The sequence below is a fragment of the Saimiri boliviensis genome, chromosome 7 (assembly GCF_048565385.1).
Source record: "Saimiri boliviensis isolate mSaiBol1 chromosome 7, mSaiBol1.pri, whole genome shotgun sequence".
Classification (NCBI taxonomy): domain Eukaryota; kingdom Metazoa; phylum Chordata; class Mammalia; order Primates; family Cebidae; genus Saimiri; species Saimiri boliviensis.
This window is the reverse complement of record NC_133455.1, coordinates 44,560,933-44,578,498: the sequence shown is the minus strand read 5'-3', so window position 1 is coordinate 44,578,498 and position 17,566 is coordinate 44,560,933. Positions and strand designations below refer to the sequence as shown.

Below are 17,566 nucleotides of genomic sequence, written 5' to 3'. Positions count from 1 at the left end.
CTGTTTTAAGTGCTGAGGAATCCAGCAGTAAATAAAACAAATTTCCTGCCTTCATGGAGTTTCCATTCTAAATAAAGGCATAAACAATAAGTAAACAAATACACACATGTAAATATATACACACACACACTATATATATACATATGCACACATATGCATACACGTATATTTATTTATATGAAAATGATAAAAGCTATAAAAAGGGCATGGACATTAGAAATTGGTCAGAGAAAGGCTGTATGAGAGATTAGTATTAAGAGATGAGAATAACAGAGAGCAACCTTTGCACATATACTCTGGTGTAGTTAATTTTGAGTATCACTGGCAATGCAGAAAATAGTAAAGAAAAGCAGGAAGATCATTTAGAAGGATTTTGCAGTAATACAAAGAAATTACTAGGTTGTAACTTTTTTAATAGCAATCTTGAAATACATTTGACATATGAGATACATATTTAAACTATATAATTTGATAATTCTGGACATATGTATATACCTGTGAGACTGTAACCACAATTAAGATACTGAAAATATCCATCAACCCCTCAAATTCCTTGTACCCTTTTCTAATGCCTCCGACTTACCTCTTACCACCCCATCCTTCTCTGAGGAAAAGCTTTCTATCTGCAGATAATGTGCTTTTTCTAAAATTGTGTATGAATGGAATTATACTCTATGGACACTCTTTTTTTTCCTGACTTTTTCATGCTACACTTTTTTTTGATACTCATTCATGTTGTTGTATGAATCAAAAACCCATACCTTTGTATGGCTGAGTAGTATTCCTTCACATGGATATACAACAGTTTATCCATTTACCTACTGGTGGATGTTTGGATTGTTTGCACTTTGGGGCTGTTACACATAATGGCTGTTACAAACATTCATGTACCAATCTGTATGTTTTCATTTCTCTTAGTTAAAACCTGAGAGAGGAATGGCATGGTCAAATGATTTGTGTATGTTTAACTTTTTTTAAAAGTCTGCTAGATTGTTTTCCCAAAGAATGTGTTTCCCACCAGCAGTATAGGAGAGCAATTCTTCATTTGCACAAATGGATGAATTTTTAGCACAAATGGATGTTGGATTCTGTCAAAGGCTTTTTTGCACCATTTGAGATGAAGATAAATAAGGTTGTGTTTTTTCTGTCTGTTAATATAGTAGATTACATTGATTATAGTGTTGAACAACCTTGCCTTTGGTAAAATACCATTTGATCATGACTTATCTTTATTATATATTTTTTAATTTGTTAAAATACTATTAATTTTTACATCTATATTTATGAAAGATAGAGAGTTCCTAGGAGATTCCAGATATTTATAAATTTATCTTTTTAAATAAAGTCATAATTTTATGGACAGGAAATAATGAAAAGCAACATAGATGCCTAAGCTGTCAATGTGAGAATACTTCACTTTGGGCAGCTAGTACTGGCTACATGAGACTCAACAATACATCTTAAAATTTTATAAAAGAGGCTTACTGTACAGAAGAACAGACATTTTTGCAACAGGAGAATGTGTTGCAAGATAGGCAGCACAGATAATGGCGTGAAAAAAGTTCTTTGTGTGTTTTTTTTTTTTTTTTTGAGGCGGAGTTTCACTCTTGTTACCCAGGCTGGAGTGCAATGGCGCGATCTCGGCTCACCACAACCTCCGCCTCCTGGGTTCAAGCAATTCTCCTGCCTCAGCCTCCTGAGTAGCTGGGATTACAGGCACACGCCACCATGCCCAGCTAATTTTTTGTATTTTTAGTAGAGACGGGGTTTCACCATGTTGACCAGGATGGTCTCGATCTCTCGACCTCGTGATCCACCTGCCTCAGCCTCCCAAAGTGCTGGGATTACAGGCTTGAGCCACCGCGCCCGGCCGAAAAAAGTTCTTAAGTGGGAAAAGGGAATGTGATCTAGTATATAAGTAGATTGGTCAGCCCTAGATAAGAGAAAAGGGTATGAGGGAAAGCAGACTATGTATATGCCTTTACAGGTAGATGTGTGTTACTATTAAAAACACTTGGAAACATTCGTGAAGATAAGTTGATAACATCTAGCAGTGAGATGATAAGTTCCCTCCTACTCTTTTGTTTTCTTAGTGAAAGTATGTTAATAGAGAATGTGAGGAGAGATAAGAAGTGAAATATACTCAACTAGGATTCTGGAAAATTTAATTGATTATAGAAACCTAGCAGGATACATTTGAGATTTGTGAGTTCCTCATTTACAATTGAATTAAAATCCAGATTGTTAACTAATGCTGTTGTTGTTTTGGATAGGTACTCATAAAATTATGTCTTTTTATTAGCTGTATCAAGTGACCTTTCTGATGCTAAAGTATATCTGTATATTACATCTCTATTCTTTGAAACATAAGACTGCTGTACACTAGCATCTGAAGTCTACACTAACGACAATATCTCCTTGCCATAATTCTAAGAACATTATTTCAGTGGATGTTAATTTGCCTCATTTTTAATCTTTTCTAACATTGATTGGGGCTAATTTCAGTAACATTTTAAATATTCAGCTGACATAATTACACTTTTATTTTTCCAGATTTTCAGTTTCTTCTTAAATGCTTAGTGTATAATTACTTTTTTCAGGTTCTATGTACCTTAGCTTTTCCTAAACAGCATTCTGAGCTCTATAAACATGTTGTATGGATTTGTCTGGTGTAAAAAAAAAAAAGTTACATAAAAGCAAAGACTCCATATTTTTAAATTGACAATAGTAGTACGTATTCATGGGATGTATATTGATGTTTTGAGGCATGTAATGTAAGTAATTACCCTGAACTAATCACTATACTGTATATATTATATTCAATTGGTAATACAATGATTTGCAGCCCTGATTCTACATCCGAATTTCCTTTGACACTTTTTATAAACATATTTTTTGCGGATTTTATTTCTGAATATTATATTTTGATGGAGCTAGGTGGGGCTAAAGTATCTGAATTTTTAAAACTACACAAGCATTCTGATTTGTAGCCAGGATTAAGAATGGCTAGCTTAAACATCTTTTTTACTTGACTCCTCCAGGCTACATGAGACTCAACAATACATCTTAAAAGAAAAAAAATAAAACTTCCTTACTCCTAAACTTATCTCTAATCACACCTAGTCTGCATCTGCCAGTTTCTGTGCAGTGCACACAATTGCCAGACTAAAACATAACGTAATAAGATCTTAGGACTGTTACTCGGAGAATGCCCAAGATATATATGCTTGGCCCGTATGAGTTCTAGGAGTTGCAGGCAGAGAATTATTCCACAATTGCAAAATAATTGGTGTCACAGGCAAGTAGTAATCAAAATGAACCTTTTCATGTCAGAAATTCATGTTGAGTAAAAAATTGACTGATTTAAGATCTTCTACTTTCCTTCTATCATTCAAACCATTGAAATATTTACTGGGAAGTCTATCGGTTTAAAAAACTACTGTACAATGAATCCTTATACTTTTCCTATTTCAACTACATTTTTTTTCCCTATCCCTGAAGACATTTGCTGGGATTTTTATTTTCCACATCAGAAAATGAGACATAAGTTCCTGACATTCTAAAATTAACAACCTTTTAAAAAAAAATCTAAAATAAATTTTAAGGAGTTTATTATTGTTTAAGAGAGGTGGGCCACTGCATCTTAAGTAATACTATTATCATTATGTTCCATTATACTCTCATTCTAACCACAATCTCAAAAATTTTTAAAAATTGAATGGCAAAGTTTTTTCATTCTCTTTGCCCCTGTTCCACCATGAAGTGTATTTGTTATAACACTTGAAATAATTCTGAATATCCTGATGATTCTTTTCACTTATAGAGTTGAGCTGTACCTCTTGAGTGAATTTCTAAGCTATGAGATTAAGTAAATGGAAAACAAGCTTTAGTATATTAAAATACAATGAAGGAAGGTGATAAAAATTTCTTCATTACCTTTATCTCTCTTATGTCTCAACCCTTCAAATAGTTTTTTCATACTATGAATGTATTTTCTGTCTTTATGGTTCATTAAGTAATTTTGTGAACACTGTTGGTCATAAGTTATAGCAAGTTATATTTCATTAGTTATATTGAATACTTGTTTATAATCAATATATTGAATCATTTCATTTATATTTAATACATCATTTGTATACTTGCCAACAAATGATTGTTTTAAAATTTTAGATGACATTGGTGCCCATATGAATGTAGGAAGAACTTATAAAAATTTAAATAGAACCAAAGAAGCTGAAGAATCTTACATGATGGCTAAATCACTGATGCCTCAAGTAAGTTGCCATAATTTATTACGTCATATCTACTAGATGTCCATATTGAATAAATTATCTAGAAGGAAAATTCTTCACTTAGTTGATATAAAAGTAAAGTGTCTAATGAATCATCTATTCCTATAAATTTTTTAAAGAATTACATTTTTCTAGCTCACTTAAGTTTTAAAAATTGTTTTTATCGTCCATTGTGAAAACTGAATTCATAGTGTGAATTTTAGATATTCTTGATTATGAGTTATTAGCAAGTTATATGACTACATAAATATGATTTTATGTATATTAATCATAAAATTCAACATTATTCCTATGAAATGAATAAAAGTGATAAAATTCGTAGATACATCTCTTGCTATATTGTGTCCATCAGTTATTATAATGACATAAGATTCATTAAATATAACATTATAGTATCAAAGTTGAAAGATCTGACCCTATGTCAATTTACATGTTGTCAGCAAAATATTTCTCAGTTGTGACAATACAGTGGTTAATTTTATTCCAGAATACTAAGGACTTACTTTTCTGGTGAAGTTTGGAAATTAAACACTCTAGTTGATTATTAAGGTTAAGTAAAGGCTATTATACTTTACAATATATATGGTTCCAAACTTCCAGTGAACACAATAAATTAGATATGATAAAAACCATTAATAAATACAGTTAAACTAATAGGTAAAGATTAAAGTAATCCTTAAAATATTATACAGTTCAACCTTGTTTTTTAAAAATTTAACTTCCCAATCATTATTAATGTTACTATAAATATTATTACAGTTGAGAAAAGTGCAGCCGAGCTTAAGCTATTTTTTTTTTTTTGAGGACGTAAGACTATGCTACTAATTTTACTACATTATTAAAAATAAATCATAAAAATGTAAAAGCAAATAAAAATCTAAAGATAAGATTTTATTTACAGTATCCTCAATAATGTAATAAAATAACTCTTTATGGCATTGAAGGATATATTTTATTTATGCCAGCTCAGTGGATTATTGTAAGCTTTTTATTTGCATCTTTTTGTGAAGTCAAACAAATCAGAACTTTTAGAAGTCAAAATCTTTTAAGTTTGATCACAACAGGAATAGAACCCAGATCTTAGTACAGTGTATTTTTTATACTATGTTCTGCGTTATTTTAAATTAGCCAATAGGAGTATGTGCTTTTGATTTTTGATACTGAAATATCGAATCATGAAAATGCCTTTTCTTTTGAACAGATTATTCCTGGTAAAAAATATGCAGCCAGAATTGCCCCTAACCACCTAAATGTTTATATCAATCTGGCTAACCTGATCCGAGCAAATGAGTCCCGACTGGAAGAAGCAGATCAGCTGTACCGTCAAGCAATAAGCATGAGGCCCGACTTCAAGCAGGCTTACATTAGCAGGTATCGCAGTTCACCTTACATCTATTCATTATAGAATATTGAAACTGCATCTGCATGTACATTTTGAATGAATTGGCTTTCTTTTGAAAAAAAATATATTTTTAATAATCTTAGCAATCAAGTGCATAGAAGGGCATAGCTTTTTAGGCTGACAGATTTTATTGATTTGAAATTAACAAAGGGAATCCCTATAATAGCCACATTAGTTTTTATATTAAGAAAAGGGTAGAAGTAGCTCTGTCTCAGTTTCATTTTCTTCCCATCACCAAAATTGTTCTTTTCCTAATTAAATTAGCACCTGAAACTTATATTTTTTAATAGTTACTTCTAATATCAAATTCTCAGGAACTTTCTTAAGTTTTTGGAGTTGGTTGGTTATTGATGCCTTTGACACAAAGAAAACATTTTGGTTCTCAGCAAAAAAAAAAAAAGATGTCTGGCATCACATGTTAAAACTTCATTTATTTTCTTATGTATGTGTTATCATTTGTATTATTTTTGAGGAAAAATGTGTTTTTAAACTTTGTTTTGTAGCCTGGTGCAGAAACCTAATAATAATTTGTAACATTGTTTCTGTGGGGAAAGCACATTCTGAATTTAAGTTTTTGAGATAATCTGTTTTTAAGTTGGGATTGTTTTTGATCTGCCTTGTCCAGTACTTCTTGAAACCCATTGAGTTTAGCAGGCTTGTATCTGTAAATAAGACCTGTCATGTATTAATCCATAAAGAACTATTTAACAATCTCTGCATTTAAAACAATAATATTTTGAACAAACATTTATTCTAGAAGTTGTTTTAATGAGAATATTAATTGTTCCTTTGCTTTTATTCCTGTGCTAATACTGTAGGAAAGAATAGTATTATAATAAGAACAACTCTCATGTCACTACTTAAATATGATTTGTACATATGTAAAAATAATTCTTTAAGCACAATTACTTTTTACAGTTTTCTAACAGAAAATGCACTAGAAAGGTTTATACAGTGGTTTCCTAACTGGTCCTCAATTCTAAGTGTGTTCCTCAAAGCTATCTACAGGTCAGACTAGTCCCTCCCACTCCACACAGTCAGCTTTTCTTTTTTTTAGTCCTTTTTCTGTTTGTTTGTTTGTTTGTGACAGAATCTCGCTTTGTCACCCAGACCGGAGTGCAGTCATGTGATCTTGGCTCACTGCAACCTCTGCCTCATGGGTTCAAGTGATTCTTGTGCCTCAGTCTCCCTAGTAGCTGGGACTACAGGCACATGCCACCATGCCTGGCTAATTTCTGTATTTTTAGTAGAGACAGGGTTTCACCATGTTGGCCAGGCTGGTCTCAAACTCCTGACCTCAAGTGATCTGCCCACCTCACCCTACCAGGATGTTGGGATTACAGGTAAGAGCCATAATGCCCAACTTTTTTTTTTTTTTTAAGAATGGTCATATTATATGAAGACATTGACGAGGACTAAATTAATATAAGAAGGGATTACAGATTTTAAATACTTCGATTTTTTGCACAGTGAGACTTCTATTATAGATTCAAATACTGGAATTTCTCTTACTACTACTGTATGTCGTTTTTTTCTTCTAGTGCTGTTATTTTGTCACCTAACAAATTAATTTCTCACTCTGGCTAGTTGTCCTTTTTCTGATGCAGTCTAGTCTGTCTCTTTTTAAAATAAATTCAAAGAATATGTTTTCTCTGTCCTCCTGATATGTTGCCCTCTAAAGTCAGGCATGACTTTTTTCTTCTTAAATATTATTTGAAAATAAATCAAGAAAAATATACTAAACTAAGGAGTTCAGATTTGAGGATAGTTTCAAAGAGTTGTTTTTGAAAGAGCGTTTTTAAGAGTTGAGTTAAAAGAAAAAAACTATATGTGGAAAGCTTTAAAATTTGGCAAAATCTCTATCTACAAACCGAGATGGTAATGTTGTAAGTAAAGCTTGTGTTTGATTTTTCCACAGAGGGGAATTGCTTTTAAAAATGAATAAACCTCTTAAAGCAAAGGAAGCATACCTTAAAGCACTAGAGCTGGACAGAAATAACGCAGATCTTTGGTACAACTTGGCAATTGTATTTATTGAACTTAAAGAACCAAATGAAGCTCTAAAAAACTTTAATCGTGCTCTAGAACTAAATCCAAAGCATAAACTAGCGTTATTCAACTCTGCGATATTAATGCAAGAATCAGGTATGTTTTCTCAAAATATTTCTACATTTAAACAAATTGTAGTTTATCATATAATAAAACTTTAACTTTATTACCCATAGCAAACACTTTATGTATTGACAGTTTATAGCATTACTGTACTTAAAGGATTTATAGGAAGAATATTTGAAATAAACTATTTTCAAGTAACGTGCATTCTAACATGATAATACCGGTTTTTAATTCTTCTGGCATGTGTTAAGACTAATTTCTCAGGCAATCTATGAAGCAACATTAATTATTTTGTCATTTTATACACGTAAACTAACTTATAAACTCTCCGAATAATATGAACTTGTGAAATTTTTTCCATAATTAGCTGTGAGGAGCCAAGAGCATATATTTTCAAAAAATAGCCTTTTATTTTCCTTTGATTCATAAGAGCTAATAGTTTTGGCACCATTTTATATCCAATTTTACTGTGTTTTTTGAGATTCTATTGTAATATTCTATATTTTCTATAATTTAGCAAAAGTAAATTATTAACCACAGTAAATCTGGATATTTCATTCATATTTTATATAGAAATTTTAGTTCTGCCTCTCAAGACAGTGTATATGATTTATAATCTTTTTAATTTTTAAATAGAAAAATCTATTTTAATGGTTAGTTATTTCTTGGATACATTTCTTAAAACTTTTGTAAAATATGAAAGAATCATAAAGTCATAGTATTTTAGAGCTAAAGAGGACCTTTGAGTTTGCATTTTGCCAGCCTTCTATTTAGCAGAGTGAAACTAAATACATTTTATGACTGCCCCAAAGTCCCATGGCTAAGTACTAATCCAAGATAACAACTGAAGCCTCCTGATTAATTTTCATATTTTCATTATCCATCATGCTGCCAAATAAAAGAATAGAGAGAAATCTCTATGCCTGGTATTCAAAAGAGTATAAATTTGGAGAAAAGCTAATACTTTTGTAAAGTTATCTACCTTGATTACCATGAAAGAAGCTCATTATTAGACACAAGATTGCACCATAAGGTTTGTAATTGTAGTACTTGAACATTTTTTTTTATTATTTTGCAATAGAAATTACCTCAATGGAGATTTGCTTCCTGCCAGGCATGGCTCATGCCTGTAATCCCAGCACTTTGTGAGGCCAAGATGGGAGGATCATTGAAGGCCAAGAGTTTGAGAACAGCCTGGGCAACATAGTGAAACCCTGTATCCGCAGAAAATTTTAAGATCAGCAGGGAATGGTCGCACAAGCCTATAGTCCCAGCTACTCGGGAAGCCACAGTGGGAGAATTGCTTGAGCTCAGGAGTTTGAGGTTACAGTGAGCTATGGTCACAGCACTACCCCCCGTCCTTAGTGGCAGAGTGAGACCCTGTCTCAAAAAAAAGAAGATGTATGTTTCCTAAATCCTAATTTTATAGCCTCATATTTAATCGTATGTTTTTATCCTCAAAACGTTCCTAACATTTTGAAGTAACATTTTTTAAAATGTGATATAGTAATTCTGGCCAGTCATGGTGGCTCACACTTGTAATCCCAGCATTTTGGGAGGCCAAAGTGGGCAGATTGCCTGAGTCAGGAGTTCGAGACCAATCTGGCCAATGTGCTAAAACCCCATCTCTACTAAAAATACAAAAAAAAAAATTAGCTGGATGTGGTGGGATGCACCTGTAATCCCAGCTATTCAGGAGGCTAAGGCAGGGGAATTACTTGAACCAGGGAGGTGGAGATTGCGGTGAGCCAAGGTCTCACCACTGCACTCCAGCCTGGGTGACAGAGCAAGACTCTGTCTCAAAAAAAAAGAATGTGATACAGTGATTCTGCAACATTTTTCTACCCAGTAAAATAGTTACCATTAATTTTCCAATATATATCATATTAATTCTTAGAAAATTCAGTTAACCTGGAGAAGTTAAATAACTTGTTCAGTGTATAAAGTCATAATGTTATCAGAATCAAGATTGAATACATGTCTTTGTTGGCAAATCCTATGCTTCTTTCTCTGAATTCTCTGTTTTCCATTTCCAATTGAATTCTATATTATAAGAGACATTTCTCTCATTTTGTTTTCTGAAGCACTCTTACTGTTTTAAAGGAAAGGAAATAAGCTGTCTTTTTACTGTTTCATATATTTTGATTTTCCTGTGAAGACTTCGAGGTTTTTGCTTTCTACTTTTTTTAACTATGGAAATTAGTTGTTAAAGCTTTTTTGTAATCTAAGTATTTGAAAATGGCTTTGTTCCTCACATTTAATTATTGTACTAACAGTATGAGTTTTTTTTCTTTAAAAAACTTTCTAGGTGAGGTTAAACTCAGACCTGAAGCTAGAAAACGACTTCTAAGCTACATAAATGAAGAGCCACTGGATGCTAATGGCTATTTCAATTTGGGAATGCTTGCCATGGATGACAAAAAGGACAATGAAGCAGAGATTTGGATGAAGAAAGCCATAAAGTTACAAGCTGACTTCCGAAGTGCTTTGTTTAATCTAGCTCTCCTGTATTCCCAGACTGCAAAGGAATTAAAGGCTTTGCCAATTTTGGAAGAGTTACTCAGATACTACCCTGATCATATCAAGGGCCTCATTTTAAAAGGAGACATTCTGATGAATCAAAAGAAAGATATACTAGGAGCAAAAAAGTGTTTTGAAAAGATTTTGGAGATGGATCCAAGCAATGTGCAAGGAAAACACAATCTTTGCGTTGTTTATTTTGAGGAAAAAGACTTATTAAAAGCTGAAAGATGCCTTGTTGAAACATTGGCATTAGCACCACATGAAGAATATATTCAGCGTCATTTGAATATAGTCAGGGATAAGATTTCCTCATCTGGTTTTGTAGAACAGCCAATGCTCCCAACCAGTAAGACTTCAGGTGTAGAAGGAGACAAAATTCCAGCTGAAAGTGTAAAAGAAATCAGAGATGAATCCAGACAAACACAAATAGTAAAAACAAGTGATAATAAAAGTCCATCTAAATCCAACAAACAATTAGGAAAAAATAGAGACAAAGAGACCCCTCACAAAACAGCAAAAGACATCAAAGAAATTGAGAAGAAAAGAGTTGCTGCTTTAAAAAGACTAGAAGAGATTGAGCGTATTTTAAATGGTGAATAGCATTAATATTTATCATGTGACAATGGTATCAAAGAACATCAATCTATCACGTGATTGCTTCTGCTGGGAGCTTTGAAAAAAAAGTTCAAGGGTTCCTAATGGTCAATCATGAGCTGCCTTGAAGTAGGATCAAAGTAAGATTTTCATTAAAGACTTGTATTATCCCAGGATGTATATCATATGACATATGGCTGTTTACAAAGTTTGGGTGAATATAGCAGAAATATTACAGTGAAAGTGACAAATTTACACTTCTTATTATAGAAAGAAGGTGTTTCTGGCAGTGTAATCTTTACTGCTCTCAATTAAAAATAATTTGATGCCTGAATGATAATCCCTTGAGGACAAATCCAACCTGTACTGGTTTATTCTATGAATTCCCATTTATTCTTCTACTTCATTTTTCTTGTATCTCTTAGAATCTAGCTATGAATTGAAAACACTTGTTGAACACTTTTTTTAAGTAGTTCTATTTAATCAGGAGACTTTGCACTACAAAAGCATACTGACTTTTTGTTGTATTCTTTGGTTTAGTTCTAGAAAAAATGCTGGATGAAACATTTTAAAATAAGTCATGATAACATATTTTCATAACTGTATACTTGTTTTTAACTTAATGCAATCTTTAATCAGGTAAAATTTGACACATATATAGCTACATACATACACACATTTCTAATGGTGCTCATATGTACTGTATTTTTTGTTATTTGATTTTACTTATTGAGAGTATCACAAGATGAGTCACATAATCATGTTTTTTGTTTTTTACTTTTATTCCCCAAACTAATTTATTTCTTTTTTTTTTTTTTCACTATTACTTCCCAAACTATTCATGTTTCTTTAGGTCATAGTCATTGAGAAGTCCCAATAATTCTAAACTTTTGAGTAATAACTTAGGAAACTTCTCTATCATCTTTGTGTTAGCTCTCTGGTCTTACCTGGATTTTAATTTTCTGTTTCCAAAGTCACAATTTAATTAGATACCTTAAGCCACTGAATTCAGTTCTGTTTGATTGAAAGCAAAACAATGTGACAGTTTATTTTCAAATGCTAAGTTCTTGATATTTTGTTATGGTATGTCTTTTCATTAAATATGTATTTTGACTACTGAGCTTTCATAAAAAAAATTGCAGCTATTTTAATCATCAAGAATGGAAAACAGATTGCTATTGCATTTTCCTATATATGCAATTATTATGGTTTAACCAAAATTGTATTATTTTGGGCTTACTGTCTAGATATAAAAGATAATCTACTATAGTATTAATAAATTTTTCAGTTGGTTTGGGCTAATTTAAACCTAATTTTTTTTTTCTTAAGTTAAAGTATATTTTAAATGAGCTTTATAATACCTTTAAAAGATGGTTCTAACTTAAAATACAAAAGCTCTAGCTATCATCCTGGGATAGTAACTAATATCTAATTATGTAGTATTTCAAAAACTATATTTTTTTTATTTCTTTTGAGATAACTAATTTCTAACTATGTATGTTTCAAAAACCATATTCCCGTAATGTTTTTTAAGAATTGTTTTATAAATAGATTATAAGATACAAGGTCTGCATTAAAAGACCCACTCTTACTAGGTCCCCCCAGGATCTGCCATATATATATTTTTTAAGGCAACTTAAAGCAAGCACTGATACCAGTGGGAGTTGGTCTTGATCTAGGAGATTCAGTTAAGCATCCAAACAATGCCTATTTCGGTTCTTAGGTTATGACTTGTGACTCCAGATATAAGATGGAGAATACCTCATATACTGTGACTTGAAAATGGAATCTTAAATTCTTATGTTCTCTCCATATATCTTAAGGAAAAGTTTCTGAGTATGACCTCTTTTGCCGTAGTATCAAGTGGAGGGTGGTTCAGAAAAGTAGAAGGAAATCTTTTGTGACAGCAGATTATAAAAGAAGTTTGAGTGATATTTTAATAAATGTACATAACTATTCAAATGATAAAATTAATGTGATCCAATGATTTTATTTAAAAATTTTCTTCCTTATTAGCACTTAGAACTGTGCCTATTACATAAGAAGTGCTCATATATTTAAATTTTAAATACTTTATTTAAATAAAGACCACTATGAGTAATTAATACTTTAATTATTGTTCCAAGTCAGTAGTTTTCAACCCCCTCCATATTAGAATCATCTGAGGACTTTTAATATGGAACCCACCTCATAACAATTACATTTGAATTTCTGGAAGGTGGAGCCGTGCCTGTTTTTCCAAAAACTCTTTGAGTGTTTCAAATTTATAGTCAGAGTTAAAGACCACTACTCTAAATTAGTTCAGGAAATCCTTTTATTTCTCCCATATTAACTTTTAAAATTAGCAATATACCAGTTAAGGGTTGATGGTTTAAATTCCACTAAGGAACATGTTCTAATAACTAGCATTTATGACTTGAAATGTAAGAGCTTAAGTTCCATCAAACTAGCCCATGTGTAAGATTGTTATTTCTTCTCTATAAATTCAAAATAGATACTTCATTCAAACTTTTCAGGTGAGAAAAGATAACATTTTTTTTTTCCTCTGGAGCTGTCTGTTGCGGGGAGATGGAAGTGGGCACATTTAGGGATCAATTCACTAACCTATGATTCAGACTTCTGATCAGGTGTTAAGTTAGGAAAACAAAGCTTATCACAGGTTTGTATGCTGGTGAATGGAAAGAGTTTTGATTCTCTCTCTCTCAAAAGGGAATAAACTCTCCAGCAGTTCTAGGAAAGCTTTGACAATCCCCAAGGAGCAGTGTTGCCTTACTCCTTCACTGCTTCTTAGAAGGTAGAGTTAAGTTTCTGGAATTGTGTGTGTTTTCCTATTAACATTTAGAATTGGGAATATTATCTTAATTTTTCCAGTGAGTAGTTTTCTCAAGTTGGTAACTTGGAGAGTAAAATATGTATTTTGCTTTTCAATTTTGTGTTTACTTTTATGTAAAAATTTGGTATGCGAATTACACAGTTCTGAAAAAACCTCATGCCTTTTCATTACAGCTAATTTGAACTCTCAACTTCATGTTATAGAATGCTTCTTTAAAGATGCTTTAAAAAGTATTAAGAAAATATATAGATTTGTATGTCAATTTATACTTCAGAAATCCATATATTTGTCATATTTATATTTTTAGAAACCTAATTGGATGACTAGATGGTATTTAAAATGAATGTCTAAAAATATCTTCTACCTTTGCCCAGAAGTTTATCTGTTGGAAGCTGTCAGCCATTCATGTAGAGAGTTTATAAGAAAATAATTTAAAATTGTATGCATTTTATATTGCTATGGTATCTGTACCATATTTCTAAATATCATTATTAAACTGGTACTTCTTAAAACCATAGGCTGGCCTGCCTGTTAGTCTTAAAAAAAATGATATCATATATAAAGATATTTCTTATTTTATGAAGAAGAGATGGCATGTAATTTATTAACTGATCTGAGAAAGACATGAAATAAGTTTCTGAAAATGATATATTTTCAAACATGAGTGAAAACAACCAAATTAAGAAATGGAAACAACTCAGACTTGGAATTTTATACAAATTTCATTTCTACATCTGCCTGATACTGCCTCTGGCATAATTAAGAGGAAGTTGTTACACCTGTATGTCCTCAGTTTCTTCATCTACAAGTTCAGAAAAACTTTTAAAGGTATGAAGGATTTATATATTTATATGATATATTGTATATAATGTATTCAAATTGCTTAGAAGAGTCTCTAGCAGATAGTAATATTAGTATAAACAAGGCTTAAACGCTTGGATTTAATGCATATGACTTAATTTGTATTTGTGCTAATAGCTGTAATGTAATGACAGGAGAGCAAGCAAATGATTAGAAATTTAATAGTAATGCTTGTTCCTTAGCTATCTATGCTAACAAGTACATAGACAGCCTAAAGTAAATTATGCTTGGAATGAAGCTAAATTGCATAACTAAGACATCTTAAAATTGTATTACCTTGTACTGTCCACTGCCATCAGGGAGGCAGCATAAAATGAAAGACATAGTATGAAGACTGGATCCAGGCAAATTCATGTTCTTTGTAACTTTCTTCATCAGTAACATTGCTGTGACTCAATGGATAGCATATTTCCATCGAGTAACACTGTATAACGTGGTGCTTTCATGTTTCTGCCTTAAATAAAATAATCCTCAAAAAACCTTTCTAGGGAAAAAATTTTTGCAGTCTCCCCATCTGACAAAGGGCTAATATCCAGAATCTACAAAGAACTGAAACAGATATACAAGAAAAAAGCCCCATTGCAAAGTGGGTGAAGGATATGAACAGACACTTTTCAAAAGAAGACATATATGAGGCCAAGAAACATGAAAAAATTAGAGAAATGCAAATGAAAACCACATTGAGATACCATCTCATGCTAGTTAGAATGGCAATCATTAAATCTGGAGACAACAGATGCTGGAGAGGATGTATAGAAATAGAAACACTCCTACACAGTTGGTGGGAGTATAAATTAGTTCAACTGTTGTAGAAGACAGTGTGGCGATTTCTCAAGGATCTAGAAATAGAAATTCCATTTGACCCTGAAATCCCATTACTGGGTATATACCCAAAGAACTATAAATCCTTCTATGAAGACACATGCACACGTATGTTCATTGCAACCCTGTGTATAATAGCAAAGACCTGGAACCAACTCAGATGCCCATCAATGACAGACTGGACAAAGAAAATGTGGCACTTAGACACCATGTAATACTATGCAGCCATAAGCGAGTTTGTGTCTTTTGTAGGGACTTGGATGAATCTGGAAACCATTATTCTCAGCAAACTGACACAAGACCAAAAAACCAAACACTGCATGTTCTAATTTTTAGGCAGGTGTTGAACAATGAGAACGTGGACTCAGGGAGAGGAGCATCACACACTGGGGGCAGTTGGTGGGAGCTAGGGGAGGGACAGCAGGGGCGTGGGGATGGTGGGGAGGGATAACGTGGGGAGAAATGCCGGATTTAGTATGCACCTATGCAACAACCCTGCCTGACCTGCACATGTACCCCAGAACCTGAAGTAAAATGAGATTTTTAAAAATATTCTAGTTTGCCCTTTCTTAAAGACTCACGTCTTCAAAATTTCATCTTTATTTCTTGCATCTGCCATGGTTTAGTTTCAAATATTGAGACCATAAACTGACTAACCCATACTGAAGTATAAATGATGGGTGAATCTTATTAGCAATATCAAAGGTTAAGTCAACTGAACCACTTTCTTTGTAAAGTTGTAGGCAGTAGAATGGGTTTCAGGGATATGGTGTTTCTACACCATTCTTCCTTTCTGACTAAATTAGATCTCAAAAAGCTTTCTAACTGCAACAAACTCCCTTCTGACCAGGTAACTATTTTGGATGGGCCCTGTCTGATCTTTGGGAGTGGAATTGACTACCCAGATTGTTAGCAGAATCAGATCTAATTTTAACAGTGATATGTGTAAAAGTTCTGGGCAGTGGATAGCATGCACATTATTGTTTCGTGTATGAGTATTTGCTTCACTGAGCTATAGTTTTCATTACAGGCTTCTTTTCTCTACCTGTCACTTAAATACTAGTAAATACTAGTCTTCTTGCTTCCACTCTTTTTCTTTCTATGGAGTAGTAGTTTGAGCTGTATATATTCCAGTTCTCTAGCCCATATTTTCTCCAGGCCCTAAACTGTGAACCCAGTGGTTTACTAAACATCACACTCTCAGGCATTCATTGCACCCATCCTCTTCAAACACATGGCCAGTGGATAAGACGTTTAAGAAAGAAAAAAAGGTATGGATGTGAAGCAGGGAAGAGACATAGGGGAGAGAAAGACCAAGGAATAAAGACTCTACACCTTGTGGCCTGTAATGCCAGCACTTTGGGAGGCCGAGGTGGGCAGATCACTTCAAGACCAGTCTGGCTAACGGGAGCACCTAGATACATAAAGCAAGTTTTTAATGACCTACAAAGAGACTTGGACTCTAAAACAGTAATAGTGGGAGACTTAAACACTCCACTGTCAATATTAGATCAACATGACAGAAAACTAACAGGATATCCGTATCTTGAACTCAGATCTGGACCAAGCAGACCTAATAGACATCTGCAGAACTCTTCAATCCCAAATCTACAGAATATACATTCTCAGCACGATGTAGCATTTACTCTAAAATTGACCACATAATTGGAAATACATCACTCCTCATCAAATGCATAAGAATAGAAATCATAACAGTCTATCATACCACAGTGTAATCAAATTAGAACTCAGGATTAAGAAACTAACTGAAAGCCACACAATTATGTGGAAACTGAACAACCTGCTCCTAAATGACTACTGGATAAATAATGAAATGAAGGCAGAAATAAAGGTGTTCTTCAAAACCAAAGAAAATGAAGACACAATGTACCATAATCTCTGGGACATATTTAAAGCAGTGTCTAGAGGGAAATTTACAGCACTAAATGCCCACGTGAGAAGAGAGGAAAAATCTAAAACTGACACCCTAACATCACAATTTAGAGAAGCAAGATCAAACAAATTCAAATGATTGCAGAAGGCAGGAAATAACTAAGATCAAAGCAGAACTGAAGAAGATAGAGGGACAAAAAAACCTTTCCAAAAAATCAATAAATCCAGGAG

General features: G+C 32.9%; 1 protein-coding gene across 3 annotated transcripts in view; it reads left to right on the top strand.

Moving 5' to 3' along the window:
- Positions 1–14,271, top strand: part of TMTC3 (transmembrane O-mannosyltransferase targeting cadherins 3) — a 53,922-nt gene extending 39,651 nt beyond the window's left edge. For all 3 annotated transcript variants that reach the window (XM_003927862.4, XM_010338477.3, XM_010338476.3), the window contains exons 11-14: positions 4,171–4,274; positions 5,494–5,663; positions 7,613–7,839; positions 10,118–14,271. In XM_003927862.4, the coding sequence (XP_003927911.1) occupies positions 4,171–4,274; positions 5,494–5,663; positions 7,613–7,839; positions 10,118–10,932 (1,316 nt within the window). In that variant the 3' untranslated portion in view covers positions 10,933–14,271. The remainder of the gene's footprint in view (positions 1–4,170; positions 4,275–5,493; positions 5,664–7,612; positions 7,840–10,117) is intronic.
- The last annotated feature ends 3,295 nt before the right edge of the window (positions 14,272–17,566 follow it).